This window comes from Neomonachus schauinslandi, chromosome 3 (assembly GCF_002201575.2).
Source record: "Neomonachus schauinslandi chromosome 3, ASM220157v2, whole genome shotgun sequence".
Taxonomy (NCBI): Eukaryota; Metazoa; Chordata; class Mammalia; order Carnivora; family Phocidae; genus Neomonachus; species Neomonachus schauinslandi.
This window is the reverse complement of record NC_058405.1, coordinates 100,049,026-100,064,739: the sequence shown is the minus strand read 5'-3', so window position 1 is coordinate 100,064,739 and position 15,714 is coordinate 100,049,026. Positions and strand designations below refer to the sequence as shown.

At 36.0% G+C, this 15,714-nt stretch overlaps 1 protein-coding gene and 1 pseudogene across 3 annotated transcripts in view; one reads left to right on the top strand and one right to left on the bottom strand.

The window, feature by feature from the left end:
• The window catches only part of RAB3GAP1 (RAB3 GTPase activating protein catalytic subunit 1), a 116,828-nt gene that overhangs the window by 48,868 nt on the left and 52,246 nt on the right, over nt 1–15,714 (bottom strand). For all 3 annotated transcript variants that reach the window (XM_044913595.1, XM_021695790.2, XM_021695791.2), the window contains exons 6-9: nt 12,261–12,380; nt 10,646–10,811; nt 6,145–6,244; nt 3,234–3,315 (exon numbers count right to left, since the gene is read on the bottom strand). In XM_044913595.1, the coding sequence (XP_044769530.1) occupies nt 3,234–3,315; nt 6,145–6,244; nt 10,646–10,811; nt 12,261–12,380 (468 nt within the window). The remainder of the gene's footprint in view (nt 1–3,233; nt 3,316–6,144; nt 6,245–10,645; nt 10,812–12,260; nt 12,381–15,714) is intronic.
• LOC110585639 lies at nt 2,120–2,367 on the top strand (annotated as a pseudogene).

The window sequence follows — 15,714 nt, the reverse complement described above, 5'->3', positions numbered from 1 at the left end:
GTTCCTATCATTCCTTGATAGGGGTGGCTCACTGTGCCTAAACTACTACCTAAACAGTATGGTTTATGCTGAATGCCTGCCTTCCTCTGGTACATGGACAGAATGCCTAAGTAACCAGCCTCAGATAAACACACCATGTAGTGAGCCTCTAATGAGTTTCCCTGGTAGACAGCCTTTCACACATGTCACAATTCATTGCTAGGAGAATTAAGTGTGTCCTGAGTAACTACACTGGGAAAGGAAGCTGGTCCTTGGTTGGCTCTGGACCTCACCCTATGTGCCTTTTCTCTTTCCTGATTTTTGCATTATATCCTTTCAATGTAATACACCATAGCCATGAGCACAATTAAATGCTGTGAATCCTCCTAGCAAATCACTGAACTGGAGAGTCTTGCAGAGACCAAGTTGTCATCAGTGACCATCTATGAGTAGTGGGATTATGAATTTAGTGAATATTTTTTTTCCTGTCGAGATTTTGAACCCACTTCTTGGAGAGTAAAGTTTGGAGAGTAAAGAAGCCAAAAGACCCAATTACTTATTTTCTCTGATCTTCAGTGGTGCTCAACTGACTGGCAGCTCCAGTCTGGACTCTACATTTTAGAATTCACTGTGGTAACAGGGCCAGAATCTACAACAATATAGTATAACCTTGGTTAATAAGTGGACAACTAGCCACCATTGGCTCAATCCTATTTTCTGAACTGGGTCCTATAATGGTCCCAATTAAACTTCTGTGTTACCAAATACCTCTTCAGTAAGTTGATTTTTTGACTGAATTAGTCACAGTTGACTACTATAGTTTACAACTAAGAAACTTGACTAGCAAACATGGTTTTTGCCTCTTTTTATGTTTTCTAAATTTCCCTTACTTAGCATAAATTTATTACTTTCATAATAAAATAAATTTTTAAGGTAAAAAAATGACTAGACAGTATGTAATATTAAAGGACATGAATGATTACAAGTTTAAAACTCTAAGCTCTGAAATAATTTTAGGTATTAACCTCAGATTCATTTCCTAAGTTTTTTTTTAAATATTTTTATTTATTTTTTTCCAACAGAGACAGAGACAGCGAGAGAGGGAACACAAGCATGGGGAGTGGGAGAGGAAGAAGCAGGCTTCCCGCGGAGCAGGGAGCTAGATGTGGGACTCGATCCCAGGACCCTGGGATCATGACCTGAGCTGAAGGCAGACGCTTAACGACTAAGCCACCCAGGCGCCCCCTAAGCTTTTATGACTATGTTCTCTCCTCACCCTCTAACTACAGAACAACTTCTCTGACAAGGAGGGGACACTGAAAAATGCCTTATTCCCTCTTCCACCACCAAAGATTCCTTTTCAAAAGCATTGTGCATGCCCACATCATTTGCGATTTAAATGGTTTACCATACACACCATCTCATGGTGTGTACTCTTTTTGTACTCTTCTTTGATCATCTATTTCTCTGCTGATTCCTCATCATGACTTAAAATTTAAAAATATTTATTAATTAATTCCTTCACATTTCTATTACCAGGTCAATTTTATTCTCTCTCCCTAAAATTTTCTCTAAGCAAAATCTAATGACTGAACCAGCTGGAGGGCCACAAATATACCATTTCTCCCTTATTTACTATGCCTTGATGGCCACCTTCTTTATCCTCTGGTAAATTTCATCAAACTCTTCCCTGTATCAAGGCCTTTACACAGGCTCTTCATTCCACCTGCAATGGTCATTCTCTCTCTCTGCCTGGCTAAATCCTCCCTAACTGAGACACTTCCTTTCAGAATACTTTCCTGATGGCATCCCAATCCAAACTAGTTTCTCATTTTACTGTTATTATAACCTGTACATTTCCTTCAAATTACCCCACAGCTTATAAAACTGTTCACTTATTTAGGTGATTATTTTGTCCATTTCCTTCAATCAGATTGTAAATGCCAAGAAGCCAGAAAGTGTTTTATTTACTTCTATAGCTTCCTAATTCAGCATAGTGCCTGGCACATATAATAAATATCAATTACAAAAGATACTTTATCTTTCCCTTGAGTGATTTTAAGTTAAAACTACTACTATTTCTACCTCTATGTAAGAGTATTAAGAATGTATGTATGCATGATAATCTCCCCACGACAATATGCCACTCGCAAAGAACCTCCTTCATCCCTCCCTGAAAGAGAAGATTCGGAAGCACAAGAAGAAGTGCCTGGTGCAGAGCCCCAAATCCTACTTCATGAACATGAAGTGCCCACAAGGCTACAAAATCACCACCATCTTTAGCCATGCACAGTTTTGTGAGCTGGCTGCTCCACTATCCTTTGCCAGCCTATAGGAGGAAAAGCAAGGCTTACAGAAGGATGCTCCTTCACACAGAAACAGCACTAAAAGCACCCTGAATCAAAATGAGTGGGAAACCATCCCAATAAACACATTTTGGATACAAAAAAAAAAAATTTAAAAAAAGGTATGGATGTTTGTGCATATATTTTTTAATTAGCCAAGTAGTTTAACTAAAGAAATAAGACAGTTTCTAAATCAGCATTATTTATATTTTCCAAATATTTTGCTCTCAGTGATTAAATTTTCCAAGCCTTACATTTTTTTATAAAGCAAAATTTTCTTAAAGTTCAGTAGCTCTTCTAGAAAAGCAGTTGGGTAACCTAAGAGGTCTGACTTAAGCCTTAATTTGTACATTTGGAAAAAGTGGTCAGGAAAAATGTAAACATTTGTTAATTCTCGGTGATGACTACATGAAAGTTTGTTATATATGACATTCTCTGTGCTTTTCAATATGTAAAATGTTTCCCAAAAAGTAGGCCAAGAATCACTTCTATAAAGAATAATCAATAAGTGGCATTATACACATTTTATGTATTATTTGAAAGCTTCTTTTACTTCTAAATTACAGAGGAAAAACAAAACAAACGGACAGACTGTTAGGTATAGGTCTGCTTCCGGTACTATACTCATTCCAGAAGGCTACAAAACACAGTAATCAGTATTAATAGGATTTAAAAAGTAAAGTCCCAGGGCACCTGAGTGGCTCAGTCAGTTAAGCATCTGCCTTTGGCTCAAGTAATGATTTCAGAGTTCTGGAATGGAGCCCCATGTCGGGCTCCCTGCTCAGCAGGGAGTCTGCTTCTCCCTCTGTCCCTCCCCTCTGTTCCTGCACATGTGCTCTCTCTCTCTCAAATAAATAAAATCTTAAAAAAAAAAAAAAAAGTAATCCCATAATTCAAATGATATCCCACCTTATAGGATCTTCACAGGCACCAAATGGTAATTTGCCAAACTCCAGGCCTCCAACTTCTCCTCCTACAAGGGCATCTATATCTAAACAAAAGGAATATTTTTCCATTATTCAGCAAAAAATGAAGAAATAAGAATTTAATTAGGTTAGCTCTTTGGGCAATCATATATTTAAATGTGCCTGTATCAAGAGCACACAGAGAAAGTTAGAAAGCAAAGAGTCTTTAACTGGACTGCTTGTAATAAAAGCAGTTATAATAAATAGAATGTTATAATAAGAGAACAATTCCTATTTATATAGTGTTTCATTCAAGCCATGCATTCTACATTTTACCTTTTTGAAATACTCCTTAAACAATGCTTGAGAGAACATTAATCCTGTAATTTTTTTTGCATTTTCTAAGAATGTGATTAATATCATCTAAAAGAAAGATTATCCAAGTATTTAAAAATGTAATCACCAACCTACAGTTCTGCTGCCAATAATTTCTGAATAGCAAATTAGTTATCATTAATAAATTTTTATTTCAGATGGCAGTACATGGAAATAATTTAAGTTCAACAAAGAATTTCCTTTCTGTTATGAATAGTATCTGCGATTAGAGGAGAATGTAGCGGGTAAATCACTCTCCTTACTCCACCCCTCTTAAAGAATAAAACACTTTTAAAAGACATCAAAAAGATTTCTCTTTGAAATAATTCAAATGGTTGCTTTTCATTATTTGCACTATACTGGGAATTCCACAAATTAAAGTCCATTGTTGAGTTATGAATATTCCCCAGATTTGCTAAAATCATGTTTGACAATTATCTGCAACCTAACTAAATTAAAATTAGTCATTAAATAGGGCTCAATTACTTGAATCAGTAAACTTTCTCAAGTCAATTTCATTCCATTTTTCCAACTAAAGAATGCTTATAATAATAAAGATTACAATGATTAGGTTTATTACAAGATGTGAATTTTTAAGAGCTTCAAAATGTGTAGTAAGCATATTTTATAAATTAATAAGCTAAAAATTATTACTAGACCATAACTGTGCAAAAGTTTTAATTCAATTAAAAGTTCCGAAGTGGGGCACAGGGGTGGCTCAGTCAGTTAGGCATCCAACTCTTGATTTCAGCTCAGGTCATGATCTCAGGGTTGTGAGATTGAGCCCCACGGCTAGCTCCACACTGCGAGTGGAGCCTGCTTAAGATTCTCTCTCTCTCTTCTCCCTCTCTTTAAAAAAAAAAGCAAAAAAACAAACAAACACACACACACACAAAGTTCAGAAGCAACACTGTGGAATGAAAGTATCATGGGATTTGGAGTTTGACCAGTGTTTGAAAGCAAACTTTATCATTTGATGACCATGTGACCCTGGGCCAGTTACCTATGTTCTCAAAGACACATATATTCTCTAAGAAACATCACAGATAAATGATAATTACATGAAATAATATATAAAATGCCAAGCACAGTGTGTGCCCATATTACATGTTCAAATCCCTTCCTTCCCTTTATAGGAGAAAATATTAAAAATTTATATGGCCTTCAATTCACTGCAAACGGTTAATATTTTGGTCATCATTAAAAAAGAACTGGCAAGAGAACATTAATAAAGGCTTTACTGGCAATCAAAATTATAATGCTAACATTCTGGCTCTTGGGCTTCCTCTTAGATCACCACAGACTGTATCATCTTGGGAAATATTTAAAATTGACTAATAATAGAGCAGCCTTTGAAAAAAAGGAAAAGGAGGGCAGGAACTGAAACTTTCACAGAGAAGCTGGCTACAAATTGTCTAGAGGGTATTGTCTGGAAACTAAAATTACCAAAATGAACACTTGAGTCTTTCTTCTAATTTAATTCACAGCTTAGCTTTTATTTCCCTTTGCTATAGTTTAGTTGCAATTCTTTCATTGTACATTAGAATTTCAAATTATTCTGTGGTACATAAATAAAATACTGATAGCATATATAACTACCAAAGGCTAAGGATGTACTACATTAATTCTAATATCATTCCAAAACTACCGATTTTCCATCCTATAAATAACCAACTACTTGAAACAAAAACAGTAAAGAATATTGTTTTATTCTAATTTATTTTTCTCTGAGCGGAGTAGAGTGAGAAATGTGTCAGGCTAGTAAAATCCTTGTAATTATTTATAAATTTGTATTACATTTCTTATAGATATACTTGAATATAATTACACTTCTATGTGAGAAACACCCAGGAACCAAACCCTCACTTAATTAGGCTATATGTCCAGTAGGGTGAACTTTTCTAGAACTTAGGTAATATCTTGTTCACACCTGCAGCCCAAACATCCCAAGCCGGCCCATTATAGGTTAATAATTAATGATTACTGAGTGAATCAGTTTATCAGTATATACTGCTTTATGGCTAAGCGGGTAAACTGGTTTTAATTACATCAAAAGCAAGTTAAAGTAAAATATTCTAGAGCTCTACCTATCGTAAGTATATGTGTATATACACATTTTTTTTTCTTTTCTGCTTTCCTTATTTAGCACTCTTCTTCAATCTCTACTTTCCATAAGGTTCTCAGCTTATGAGGGTGGCTTCCGTTATTACATTCTAAAAACAGACATTTTAATAATTCACTACATACTAATTTGCAGCACATGATGTTCCACAGCAGGGGGATGCTTTATAAATAATGTTAGCTTTCAAAGACAGATTGTCACATACAGAGTAATGTTGTCTCTAGAACAAACTTCAAAGCTTTTTTCAAGAGAAAAAAAATGATAAAGGCAATGAAATCAGCAATACTGCATTTAGAATGAATTACAAACATTTCAAATTTAAAACACTTGAAACACACTGTTAAATAAGTTTAATTTCTGAATATATTTTCTTTTCCACTTATATTCATTAAGTTAAATATACTCTAAATTATCTCACCTGGAGGTTGCTGAGGCCAAAAATACTGCTGCCAATCCTGAAGTACATACGTAAAGCGAATAGCAATACTAACTGGAGGCAAAGGAGTTAAAGGACATCCCTAGGAAATAAATGCAAAGACAATATCGCATAGCTTTAAAAAAAAGTGTTTTAAAAACAATGCCAGAGAGCAAATTACATGAACATGAAGCTGTTTAAACTACTAACTGGAGGGGCACCTAGGTGGGTGAATGGTTAAGCCTCCAACTCTTGATTTCAGCTCAGGTCATGATCTCAGGATCCTGAGACTGAACCCCTTGTGTTGGGCCCCACATCTGGCCCATGTCAGATCTCTGGGTTCCCTGCTTGGCATGGAGGCTGCCTGTCCCTCTCCCTCTCCCACTGCCCCTCCCCCAGCTCGTGCTCACTCGCACTCTCACTCTCTAAAATAAATAAATCTTTTAAAAACAAACAAATAAATAAATAAACTGCTACCTGGAAACAAACTAAATGCTCCTTCAAAATATTTTTAACAATTTTAATTATACAGATATAATTTCTTACTATTCTGTTCAGCCATAATGAATGTGAAAAAATCTGATTCATTTTTTAAATAAGTGAAACTATTATAAAGTGTAAGACTAGGATTGAGGAGACAATGTCTTTTCTTTCTTTCAAATGAAAATAAACTCAAATTAAAGCCAGTCTTGAATAATTTAACCATAATTTTAGACTAAGACAAATGGTCACTCATGCAAAATATACTAATGAATCAGTTAACATAAAATTTAGATTCATCTTTGCATTCATTAAAAATCATGAAAATAAATATCACCTAAACATCCTATGATCTCAGATTGCCTTAATAATGTTAACCTACATTAAAGTGGAGTAGGACTTAAATATACAAGGATTCACCTATGAACATGTGGAACTATAAATTCAAGAGTATTCTGCATATCTAACCAGTTACCAGGTGTTGCTGATACTACTGATCAGGAGGAATAAAAGACATTTAGCTCAGTAGCAGCATCTATAAATGTCACTAGTAGTTAACCAAATACAAACTCAATCTGAAGTCACAATACAAGGTGGCCCAAAAGAAAGATAATTCAGTTTTGGGCTGCTGTGTCCTAGACGAGCAAGGTAAGATTCTGGCTGGTTAGGAATAATAGACTTCTCAGTCAAGTGCAGATATTAAGTGAGTGTTCACCCATAATAAGATACAAATAGTCTAAAAACCATAACAAAGTTGCTTTGACACATAACCTCTGCTCCAGTTAGATAGCAACATAGATAAATATAGAAGAGATAACCAGAAAGGAATAGCTAGGATCAAACATGACATAAATATATCTTTTGGGGCCCTAGAAAAGGTACACAAAATCCCAAGTTTTAAGTGGGGCTTAAGGCACATGCCTGCTGAGTTCCAGGTGTGGAAGAAGGCAGTGACAGCCTAGGATTACAGACTACATTAAGTGGAACTGGAAGTTCAACTCTGCCCAGAGTGAGTGCACTGTAATACTCTGCTTAAGGCAGACACTGGGACAGGGCACAACTGCTTGGTACAGTAGCTTTGCTGGAAGTTAGGGGCTGGGGAGAGTCACTGAGTGAGGGGGAAAAGACACTCTCATAACCTAAGCAAGCAATCCAGTAATTCCAAGACCAGATAATCAATATCCCCAATATCACCACAGAGCAAGAGGCTCCAAACACCATTTTAAAACCCAACTCTGAAATTTTCTACAGGTAGGGAGCAACCACAAGATTACAGAGCCAAAGGGGAGGATGGGAGAGAAAGTTAAAAATTTTAGATACAACATTCATTCTAAATGAGCCTGCAGGGCGCCTGGGTGGCTCAGTTGGTTAAGCGACTGCCTTCGGCTCAGGTCATGATCCTGGAGTCCCGGGATCGAGTCCCGCATCGGGCTCCCTGCTCGGCAGGGAGTCTGCTTCTCCCTCTGACCTTCCTCCCTCTCATGCTCTCTGTCTCTCATTCTGTCTCAAATAAATAAATAAAATCTTTAAAAAAAATAATAATAAATAAATAAATAAATAAATGAGCCTGCAAACAAAATTTCCACAAAACATGAAGAAATGTAGTTCTAAAAGAGATAAATATACAAATCAACATTCAAGAATATAAAACCATGATATATAAAGAGCATGTGAAAGAAGAATGTCTAAATGAAAAAAGAAAAGACTAGAGTACGAATTTTCATATATTTAGAGGATTATGGCAGAATTTAAATTTAAATTTTATGTACCCCAAAGGGCAAAACTGATCCCCCACCCCTGCCAGAAGGAAAGCCTTTTCTAATAAATTAGATCTATGCAAAAACGAAATAAACTTCCAGTGAAGGGTGAGTGCTCTGGAACATTGCAAGCAGGTGTTAAAGAGTAATTTTTATAAAGATAGCTTTAGGGGTGCCTGGGTGGCTCAGTCGTTAAGCATCTGCCTTCAGCTCAGGTCATGATTCCAGGGTCCTGGGATGGAGCCCCGCATCAGGTTTGCCGCTCAGTAGGGTGCCTGCTTCTCCCTCTGCCCCTCTTCCTGCTCATATGCTCCCTCTCTCTCAGATAAATAAAATCTTTTAAATAAATAAATAAGCAAGCAAGCACATAAGCATCTCCTTGAAACTGAATGGAGAGAAAAACAGATGATTGGCAAGGATGGCCAGGACAGAACAACATTGGGCTGCTCTGCGGGAAGCCTGCTTCTCCCTCTCCCACTCCTCCTGCTTGTGTTCCCTCCCTCTCTGTGTCTCTCTCTGTCAAATAAATAAATAAAATCTTTAAAAAAAAAAAAAAAGTAAAATAAAGATAGCTTTAGAGAGAGATTACAGAAGAGTCACATACTGGGTAGTTTTAGCTATGTAAAACCCCTAAAGTACCCAAAGAACTCTCAATTATTTTAAGTTTAACTCTTATCAAATCAATTTTGAGGGGCGCCTGGCTTGCTCAGTTGGTAGAGAACACGACTCTTGATTTCAGGGTCGTGAGTTCAAGCTCCACATAGAGCGTGGAGCCTACTTTTAAAAAAATCAATTTTGAGAGGTGTTTCATATCTAGGTGAGTTTTGTGAAAGTTCTGCCAGATAATGTGATGAACTGATTAAGAACACTTTTTCTAAAAGTACAACTAGCAAACTGTCATAATCTAAATTAGGCTCCACAGATCAAGGTGGTCCCTAGTTTCAATAAAGAGAAGTTCAGCTACGTAAGGGACATAAAAGATCCAGGAAAATAATGTTCACTAATGTTTTTGAAGAAGGAATAAAGTATTAATACTTGCATCTGACCAGAAACCTGATCTGACCAGAAACCTGATCTAAAAATACATAACTGAAAACTTCTGGTGAGAGAGCAAAGGGAAACAAATGGGACAGAATATATACATACTTTTTCAAATATTTCTCAAAACACCACATGTAGAATGAAGCAGTACTTAAAGCTTTCAAAGTTTTTGAAAAAAAATTACATACATACACGGAACTCTCTAAAATATATGCTTCTATGATCTTTTGGTGGCGATAAACACAAGAAACTGCTAACAATAGTTATTTTGAGGAGCAAGATTGAGAGATGAAAGGAAGCTTTTACTTTATTTAAATTTCTTAATATGGTGACATGCATTACTTTTTAAAAAAATGTCAAATGGACTTATCTGGGTGGTAATAATCCTACCCTACACTATTTAGGGCCTCAACATTGAAAACATTTTTATGAAATTAAGTTCTAATCCTAAATAGCTACCATACCTACTAAAAGAGAAATTTCAGCATTTTCCTCATTATTTTTTCCTTTTTAAAATTTCCCAACCATCAGAAAGACTGCAAAACTAGTATAATTAACAAGCAGCTACCTGAAGCACACTCATCTGGGGAGGTTGGCAATAGCTGACCCCTGAACATGGGTCTGAACTATGCAGGTCCACTTATAGATGAGCTTTTTACAATACAGTACTATAAATGTGTTTTGTCTTCCTTACGATTTTCTTAGTAACATCTTCTTTTCTCCAGCTTACTTTATTGTAAGAATATGATATACAGTACATATAACACCACAAAATATGGGTTAATCAAGTGTTTATGTTACTGGTGTGGCTTCCAGTCAACAGCAGGCTAATGATAATCAAGTTTTGGGGGAGTCAAAAGTTATAAGTGCATTTTTGACTATGCACAGGGGAGGTGGGATGTCAGGATCCCAACCCCCGTACTGTTCAAGGGCCAACTGTTTTACTATTAGAGGAGAAAGAGTAGAAAGATAACACAGTAAATAAATGTTAACAAACTGAACAAAATTAGTTTAATTAGTTGTTCTTTAGCATTAGTACACTAAAAATCTAACTGGATACTGTTTCTTTGAACATACATAGTAATTTATATAGTCAATTATATCTTTCTTCCACTAATTACATTATCAATATTATAGAGAAATGTTTCTACATACTCAATAAAATTACCAAACTGCTACTTTTATCTGGATCCCAGATAAGACTGACAGTATCAATACAAACTCACAATCTTTGATTTGAAGATATCCAGCAGACCTGATAAATGAGTGTACTGATTTGGCACTTTCCGAAGATGAACCATTTCAAAATCAGTTCGGACACCATGACCCTGACATTCTCCCACATACATTCTTCGCCATTTGTGATGAATTTGCACAAAGAGTGGCACCTGGCTGTAGGACACAATTAAATAGGAATAGATTTTAAGTTCATTAAACACTAATTCCTAAATCTAAAAACTTCCCCATTATTTTAATCTCAAATATTTAAAAACACTAAGCAAGGATCATTTATCAGGCTTATATTTACAAGAGACACAGTTAGTTTCTTTTCTCCGTACACTAATAAGCTGAAGAAATGATCATCTAGTGGAACTTTATATTCAGAAAATTGTTTTAAAATAGCTGAAAGTAAAAAAAAAAAAAAAAAAAGAAAAATGAAAATTTTTTTGAATAAAAATGATCATATTAAGATAGGGACTGAAGGACTCCATAAAAATCTGCTTTTTGCTCCTTTTCCTGCTTCTACTCTTGCTAGGACCTGCACCCCCACTTTACACATGCCTCAGTAGTTTATGTCCTCCTTGTAAGAGACAAGGAGTTAATGATTTCTCTAGAAAAGATAACATTTAAGGAAGGACCAGGTGAGAATAACCAGACAAAGCTATCATATGTGCATTCCAGACCACCAGCACTAGACATATCCATGTCAAGATACCCAGGCTCCAAGGAATAACACATGGGCCCTCACCTTTGATCTAACCAGTTCCTGGATGCCTGAGAGGACACATACACCAGACCATGATCCTCAACAAAAACTCCCAGGCCCGAAGCAAAGATGAGACTTCCTCCTTTCCTGAGTCTCTCAGATACTCTGTACCTGCCACTCTCTCTATGCCTTTAATAAATACCGCTTTCATCTCTTGCTGGCTCACATTTGATTTCTATCCTGCACGCATCCAGGGACCCCTCTGGTTGGTCCTGAGGGACCCTCTCTGGGTCCAGATCAGGCCTGCTGGCATCAGTACCATATTAGCCTTTTAAAGGCAAAATAAAATTTGATTCACAGGTATGAAACAATACAAATCAAAACAACATTAGTGGTGAAATATTTTTTACTTTATCATTTGAAGATAGAACCAATCCTTATTATTCACAGATTTGCATGTTTGCAAATAAGCCTACTCCCTAAAATTTATTTGTAACCCCCAAATCAATACTCAGCATTTTCAGTCATTTGCGGACATACATAGAGTAGCAAAAAGTTTGAGTCATCTGACTTGGGTAATCTCAGTTGAGGTCGAACAATTCAACGATCTGTTTTTAAGTTTGAAAATTAGATTTTGTAACAAAATTTAAATAAACATTTGAAAGCAAAACACAAAAAGAGTACAATTTACTCATTTCAAATATTCATTGCATAGTTCAGTAAATTTCCCTTTAGAAATGCACTCACTAAAGGTTTTGAGTTTGTCCTTCTATATGATATTCCAATATAATAATGCATAAGTAGGAATCCTAAGAATTTTTTTTAAATCTAACTTAAAAACCATTTTCCTTCATTAATTATAATTAAAAATAGTTTTTAATTCAATGTCTAGGTTTTTCAAAATGTTCACCTACCAGCCAGTGTTTCCCAAAGCAATAGACACAGAACTCAGAAGAAGATTGCACTTAGATTCACTGAGAACTGCATCATGGTTTGCAGCAGGGGCAATCACCACAAACTCCCGCAGTCCATACCTTTAAAAAAAGAACCACTGCCATTAAACAGGGAAAACTTCAGAATACAAAACCATTATTTGAAAAAATCTCCCTGCATTTTAGCAAGTCATGTCTGAGATATAGGTGTTTCTCTTTTTTCTCAGTGGCAACTGAACTGACAACATGAATTTCCTTCATTTAGTAAAACACTTCCATTATTCACCTAATTCCTCTCAATTCTTGACAAATTAAAAGCAATTTGCTGAAATCACAAAAGAAAAGCATTAACAGTTTTGCCTTAAAAGTTAAGTTTCCAAGACTGAAATCCTGCTTTTAATTGATAACATTAAGTCCAATGATGTGGAAAGATAAGAGTTTGACAGATTCCCTAAATGGGAGGAAAATAATTATCATCCATCATGTATTTGTGCTGTCTAAATGTGAAAACGTGGTTTACTCAACGAAGGAATTATTATATTGTTGTTGTTGTTGTTGTTTTAAGAGAAAGAGAGAGGGCGGGAGAGCAGCAGAGAGAGGGGGAGAGAGAGAATCTTAAGCAGCACCCCCAGCACAGAGCCTGAAGCGGGGCTCTCTCTCACAACCTCGAGATCATGACCTGAGCCCAAATCAAGGGTCAGATACTTAACTGACTGAGCCACGCTGGTGCTCCAATGAATTCTTATATTCTTTTACACAATAACACATCAGATAGGAGTCACAAAATTATCAGAGAATGGCTTACTCTTGCTACAGTATCTTACAAAAATGAAAACTTCTCATTTAGTTGTCAAGTCCTTTAAATAACACAAATTTGTGGCCAAACTTTACAAAAATATAAGATCAAGTTAGTGATTTTGCCTATTGAAAATTCCTGCTCTAGTCACTCCTAAATGTATTTTTATTTAATATTTTTAAAATTAATTATGAAAGGCATTACCCATTTGCCTAATTTATTTTAACGCTGATATGTAGAGTTGTGAAGGCTTATTTTTATGAACATTCTCAAGAAATCCCAGTGATAAAGATCAAAAAATAAAAACAGTCCAACCTATAATCTGTTTATTGTTTAGACGACAAAAATTTAGTTCATCTTCTCACTTTGCCTCTATCCTCCTACCCCTGAAATCAAAAATTAGTTATACAGAAATGGCATTAAATACTGGAAAGAATCCAGACCTATGAATTTTAAGCTCTAAAGGTTTTAAAAATACACTTTTCTCTTTTTTAATGTCCTTGGAAGAAAGAAAACAAAACAAGTGAACATTTTTCCCCATGCCATCACCCACACTAGAGTGAAACCACAGTCAACAGTTCTTGGTTATTCTGGGGCGCCTAGGTAGCTCAGTTGGTTAAGCGACTGCCTTCGGCTCAGGTCATGATCCTGGAGTCCCGGGATCGAGTCCCACATGGGGCTCCCTGCTCAGCAGGGAGTCTGCTTCTCCCTCTGACCCTCCCCCCCTCATGCTCTCTATCTCATTCTCTCTCTCTCAAATAACTAAATAAAATCTTAAAAAAAAACACAAAACAGTTCTTGGTTATTCTTCCAGAAATAATCTATCCATGTACTCATCCTACCCTCAAATAAGATTATAATATTTATGCTTTCTGTAACTCCTTTTCAAAGGGTAATCCCCTACCAATCAGTACTCTGTCTCCAGTTTTATTCCATTCTAACACTGCTACTATTTCTACAAATATAACTATAGGATAAAATCCTATTAAGTTGACGGATAAAAGAACATCTGTATCTGTTATAGCTGCTGCCAAACAATCTTCTCCCTCTCTACACACACACAAACTGTGCCAGTGTATACTCCCAATAACAACAAATAAGCCAAACCAAACTGCTTTCTGTATATATGCAATAAAATTAATTGAGTTCTCTATGTCTTTATTTCCTCTAACTGGAATGTTTTCCCTCATTCTATCAGTATCTGACTGATACATTCTTTGAAGATTTACCTCAAATACTACCCCACCACTCCAGTTAAAATATGCTATCTTCTCTGAATTCTACTGTATTTTTCCAGGTACTATTATTATCTTTGAAGGATCAATATATATCACTGATTTACTATCTGTATTAGACCTATTTGAGGCCTGAGATGATGCCTTCAACTAAGCAAACATTAAGTGGAGGCCTTAAAAAATGAGAAAAATCAACAACAAAAAACAAGCAACCTGATTAAAAAGTGAACAAAGAACGTGAATAGACATTAGTCCAAAAAACATATACAATAGGAAAATAAGCACATGAAAAGATGTGGTCAACATCACTAATTAGGAAATGTAAATCAAACCCACAGTGAAATATGACTTCACACCCACTACGATGGCTACTGTAACAAGCAAAATAAAACACATAACAAACGTTGGCAAGGATATTGGGAAGTGAGAACCACTGAGCATGAATGGTGCGAATTTAAAATAGTACAGCCACGGGGCGCCTGGGTGGCTCAGTCGTTAAGCGTCTGCCTTCGGCTCACGTCATGATCCCAGGGTCTGGGGATCGAGCCCCGCATCAGGCTCTCTGCTCCGCAGGAAGCCTGCTTCTCCCTCTCCCACTCCCCTTGCTTGTGTTCCCTCTCTCACTGTGTCTCTCTCTGTCAAAGAAATAAATAAAATCTTAAAAAAAAATAAAATAAAATAAAATAAAATAGTACAGCCACTATGGAAAAACAGTACCGTGATTTATCAAAAACTGAAACACAGAATGACCAGCAGTTTCAGATCTGGGTATATACCCAGAAAAATTAAAAGCAGGGACACAAAGATACTTGAACATGCATGCTCACAGCACCTTATCCACACAGCCAAAAGGTAGAACCCAAATGCCTATCAATAGATGAATGGATACACAAATGTGATATATGCACACAGTGCAATATTATTCAGCATTAAAAGGAAAAGAAATTCTGATACATACTACAACACAGATGAACCTTGAAGACTTAATGCTAAGTGAAATAAGCCAGTAACAAAAGGATGAATACCATATGATTACATTTATATGAGGTACATAGAGTAGTCAAACTTACAGAGACAGAACATAGAATGGTGGTTACAGGGCCTGGCGGATGAAGGATTGAGGAGTTATCATTTAATGGGTACAGAGTTTCAATATGGGATGATGAAAAAGTTCTGGAGATGAATACTGGTGATGGTTGCACAAAAATATGAATGTACTCAACACCAGTGTACACTTAAAAAATGGTTAAAATAGTAAATTTTGTTATCTTTCACAACAAAAAAAAGTTAAACAAATATATGAGCAAAACTGATACATATTTTAAAGAATAAGAAATATCAACAGCTAAGCATTTTATTCAAAGATGTCCAACCTTATTAGTGATTAGGAAAATAAAATTAAGGG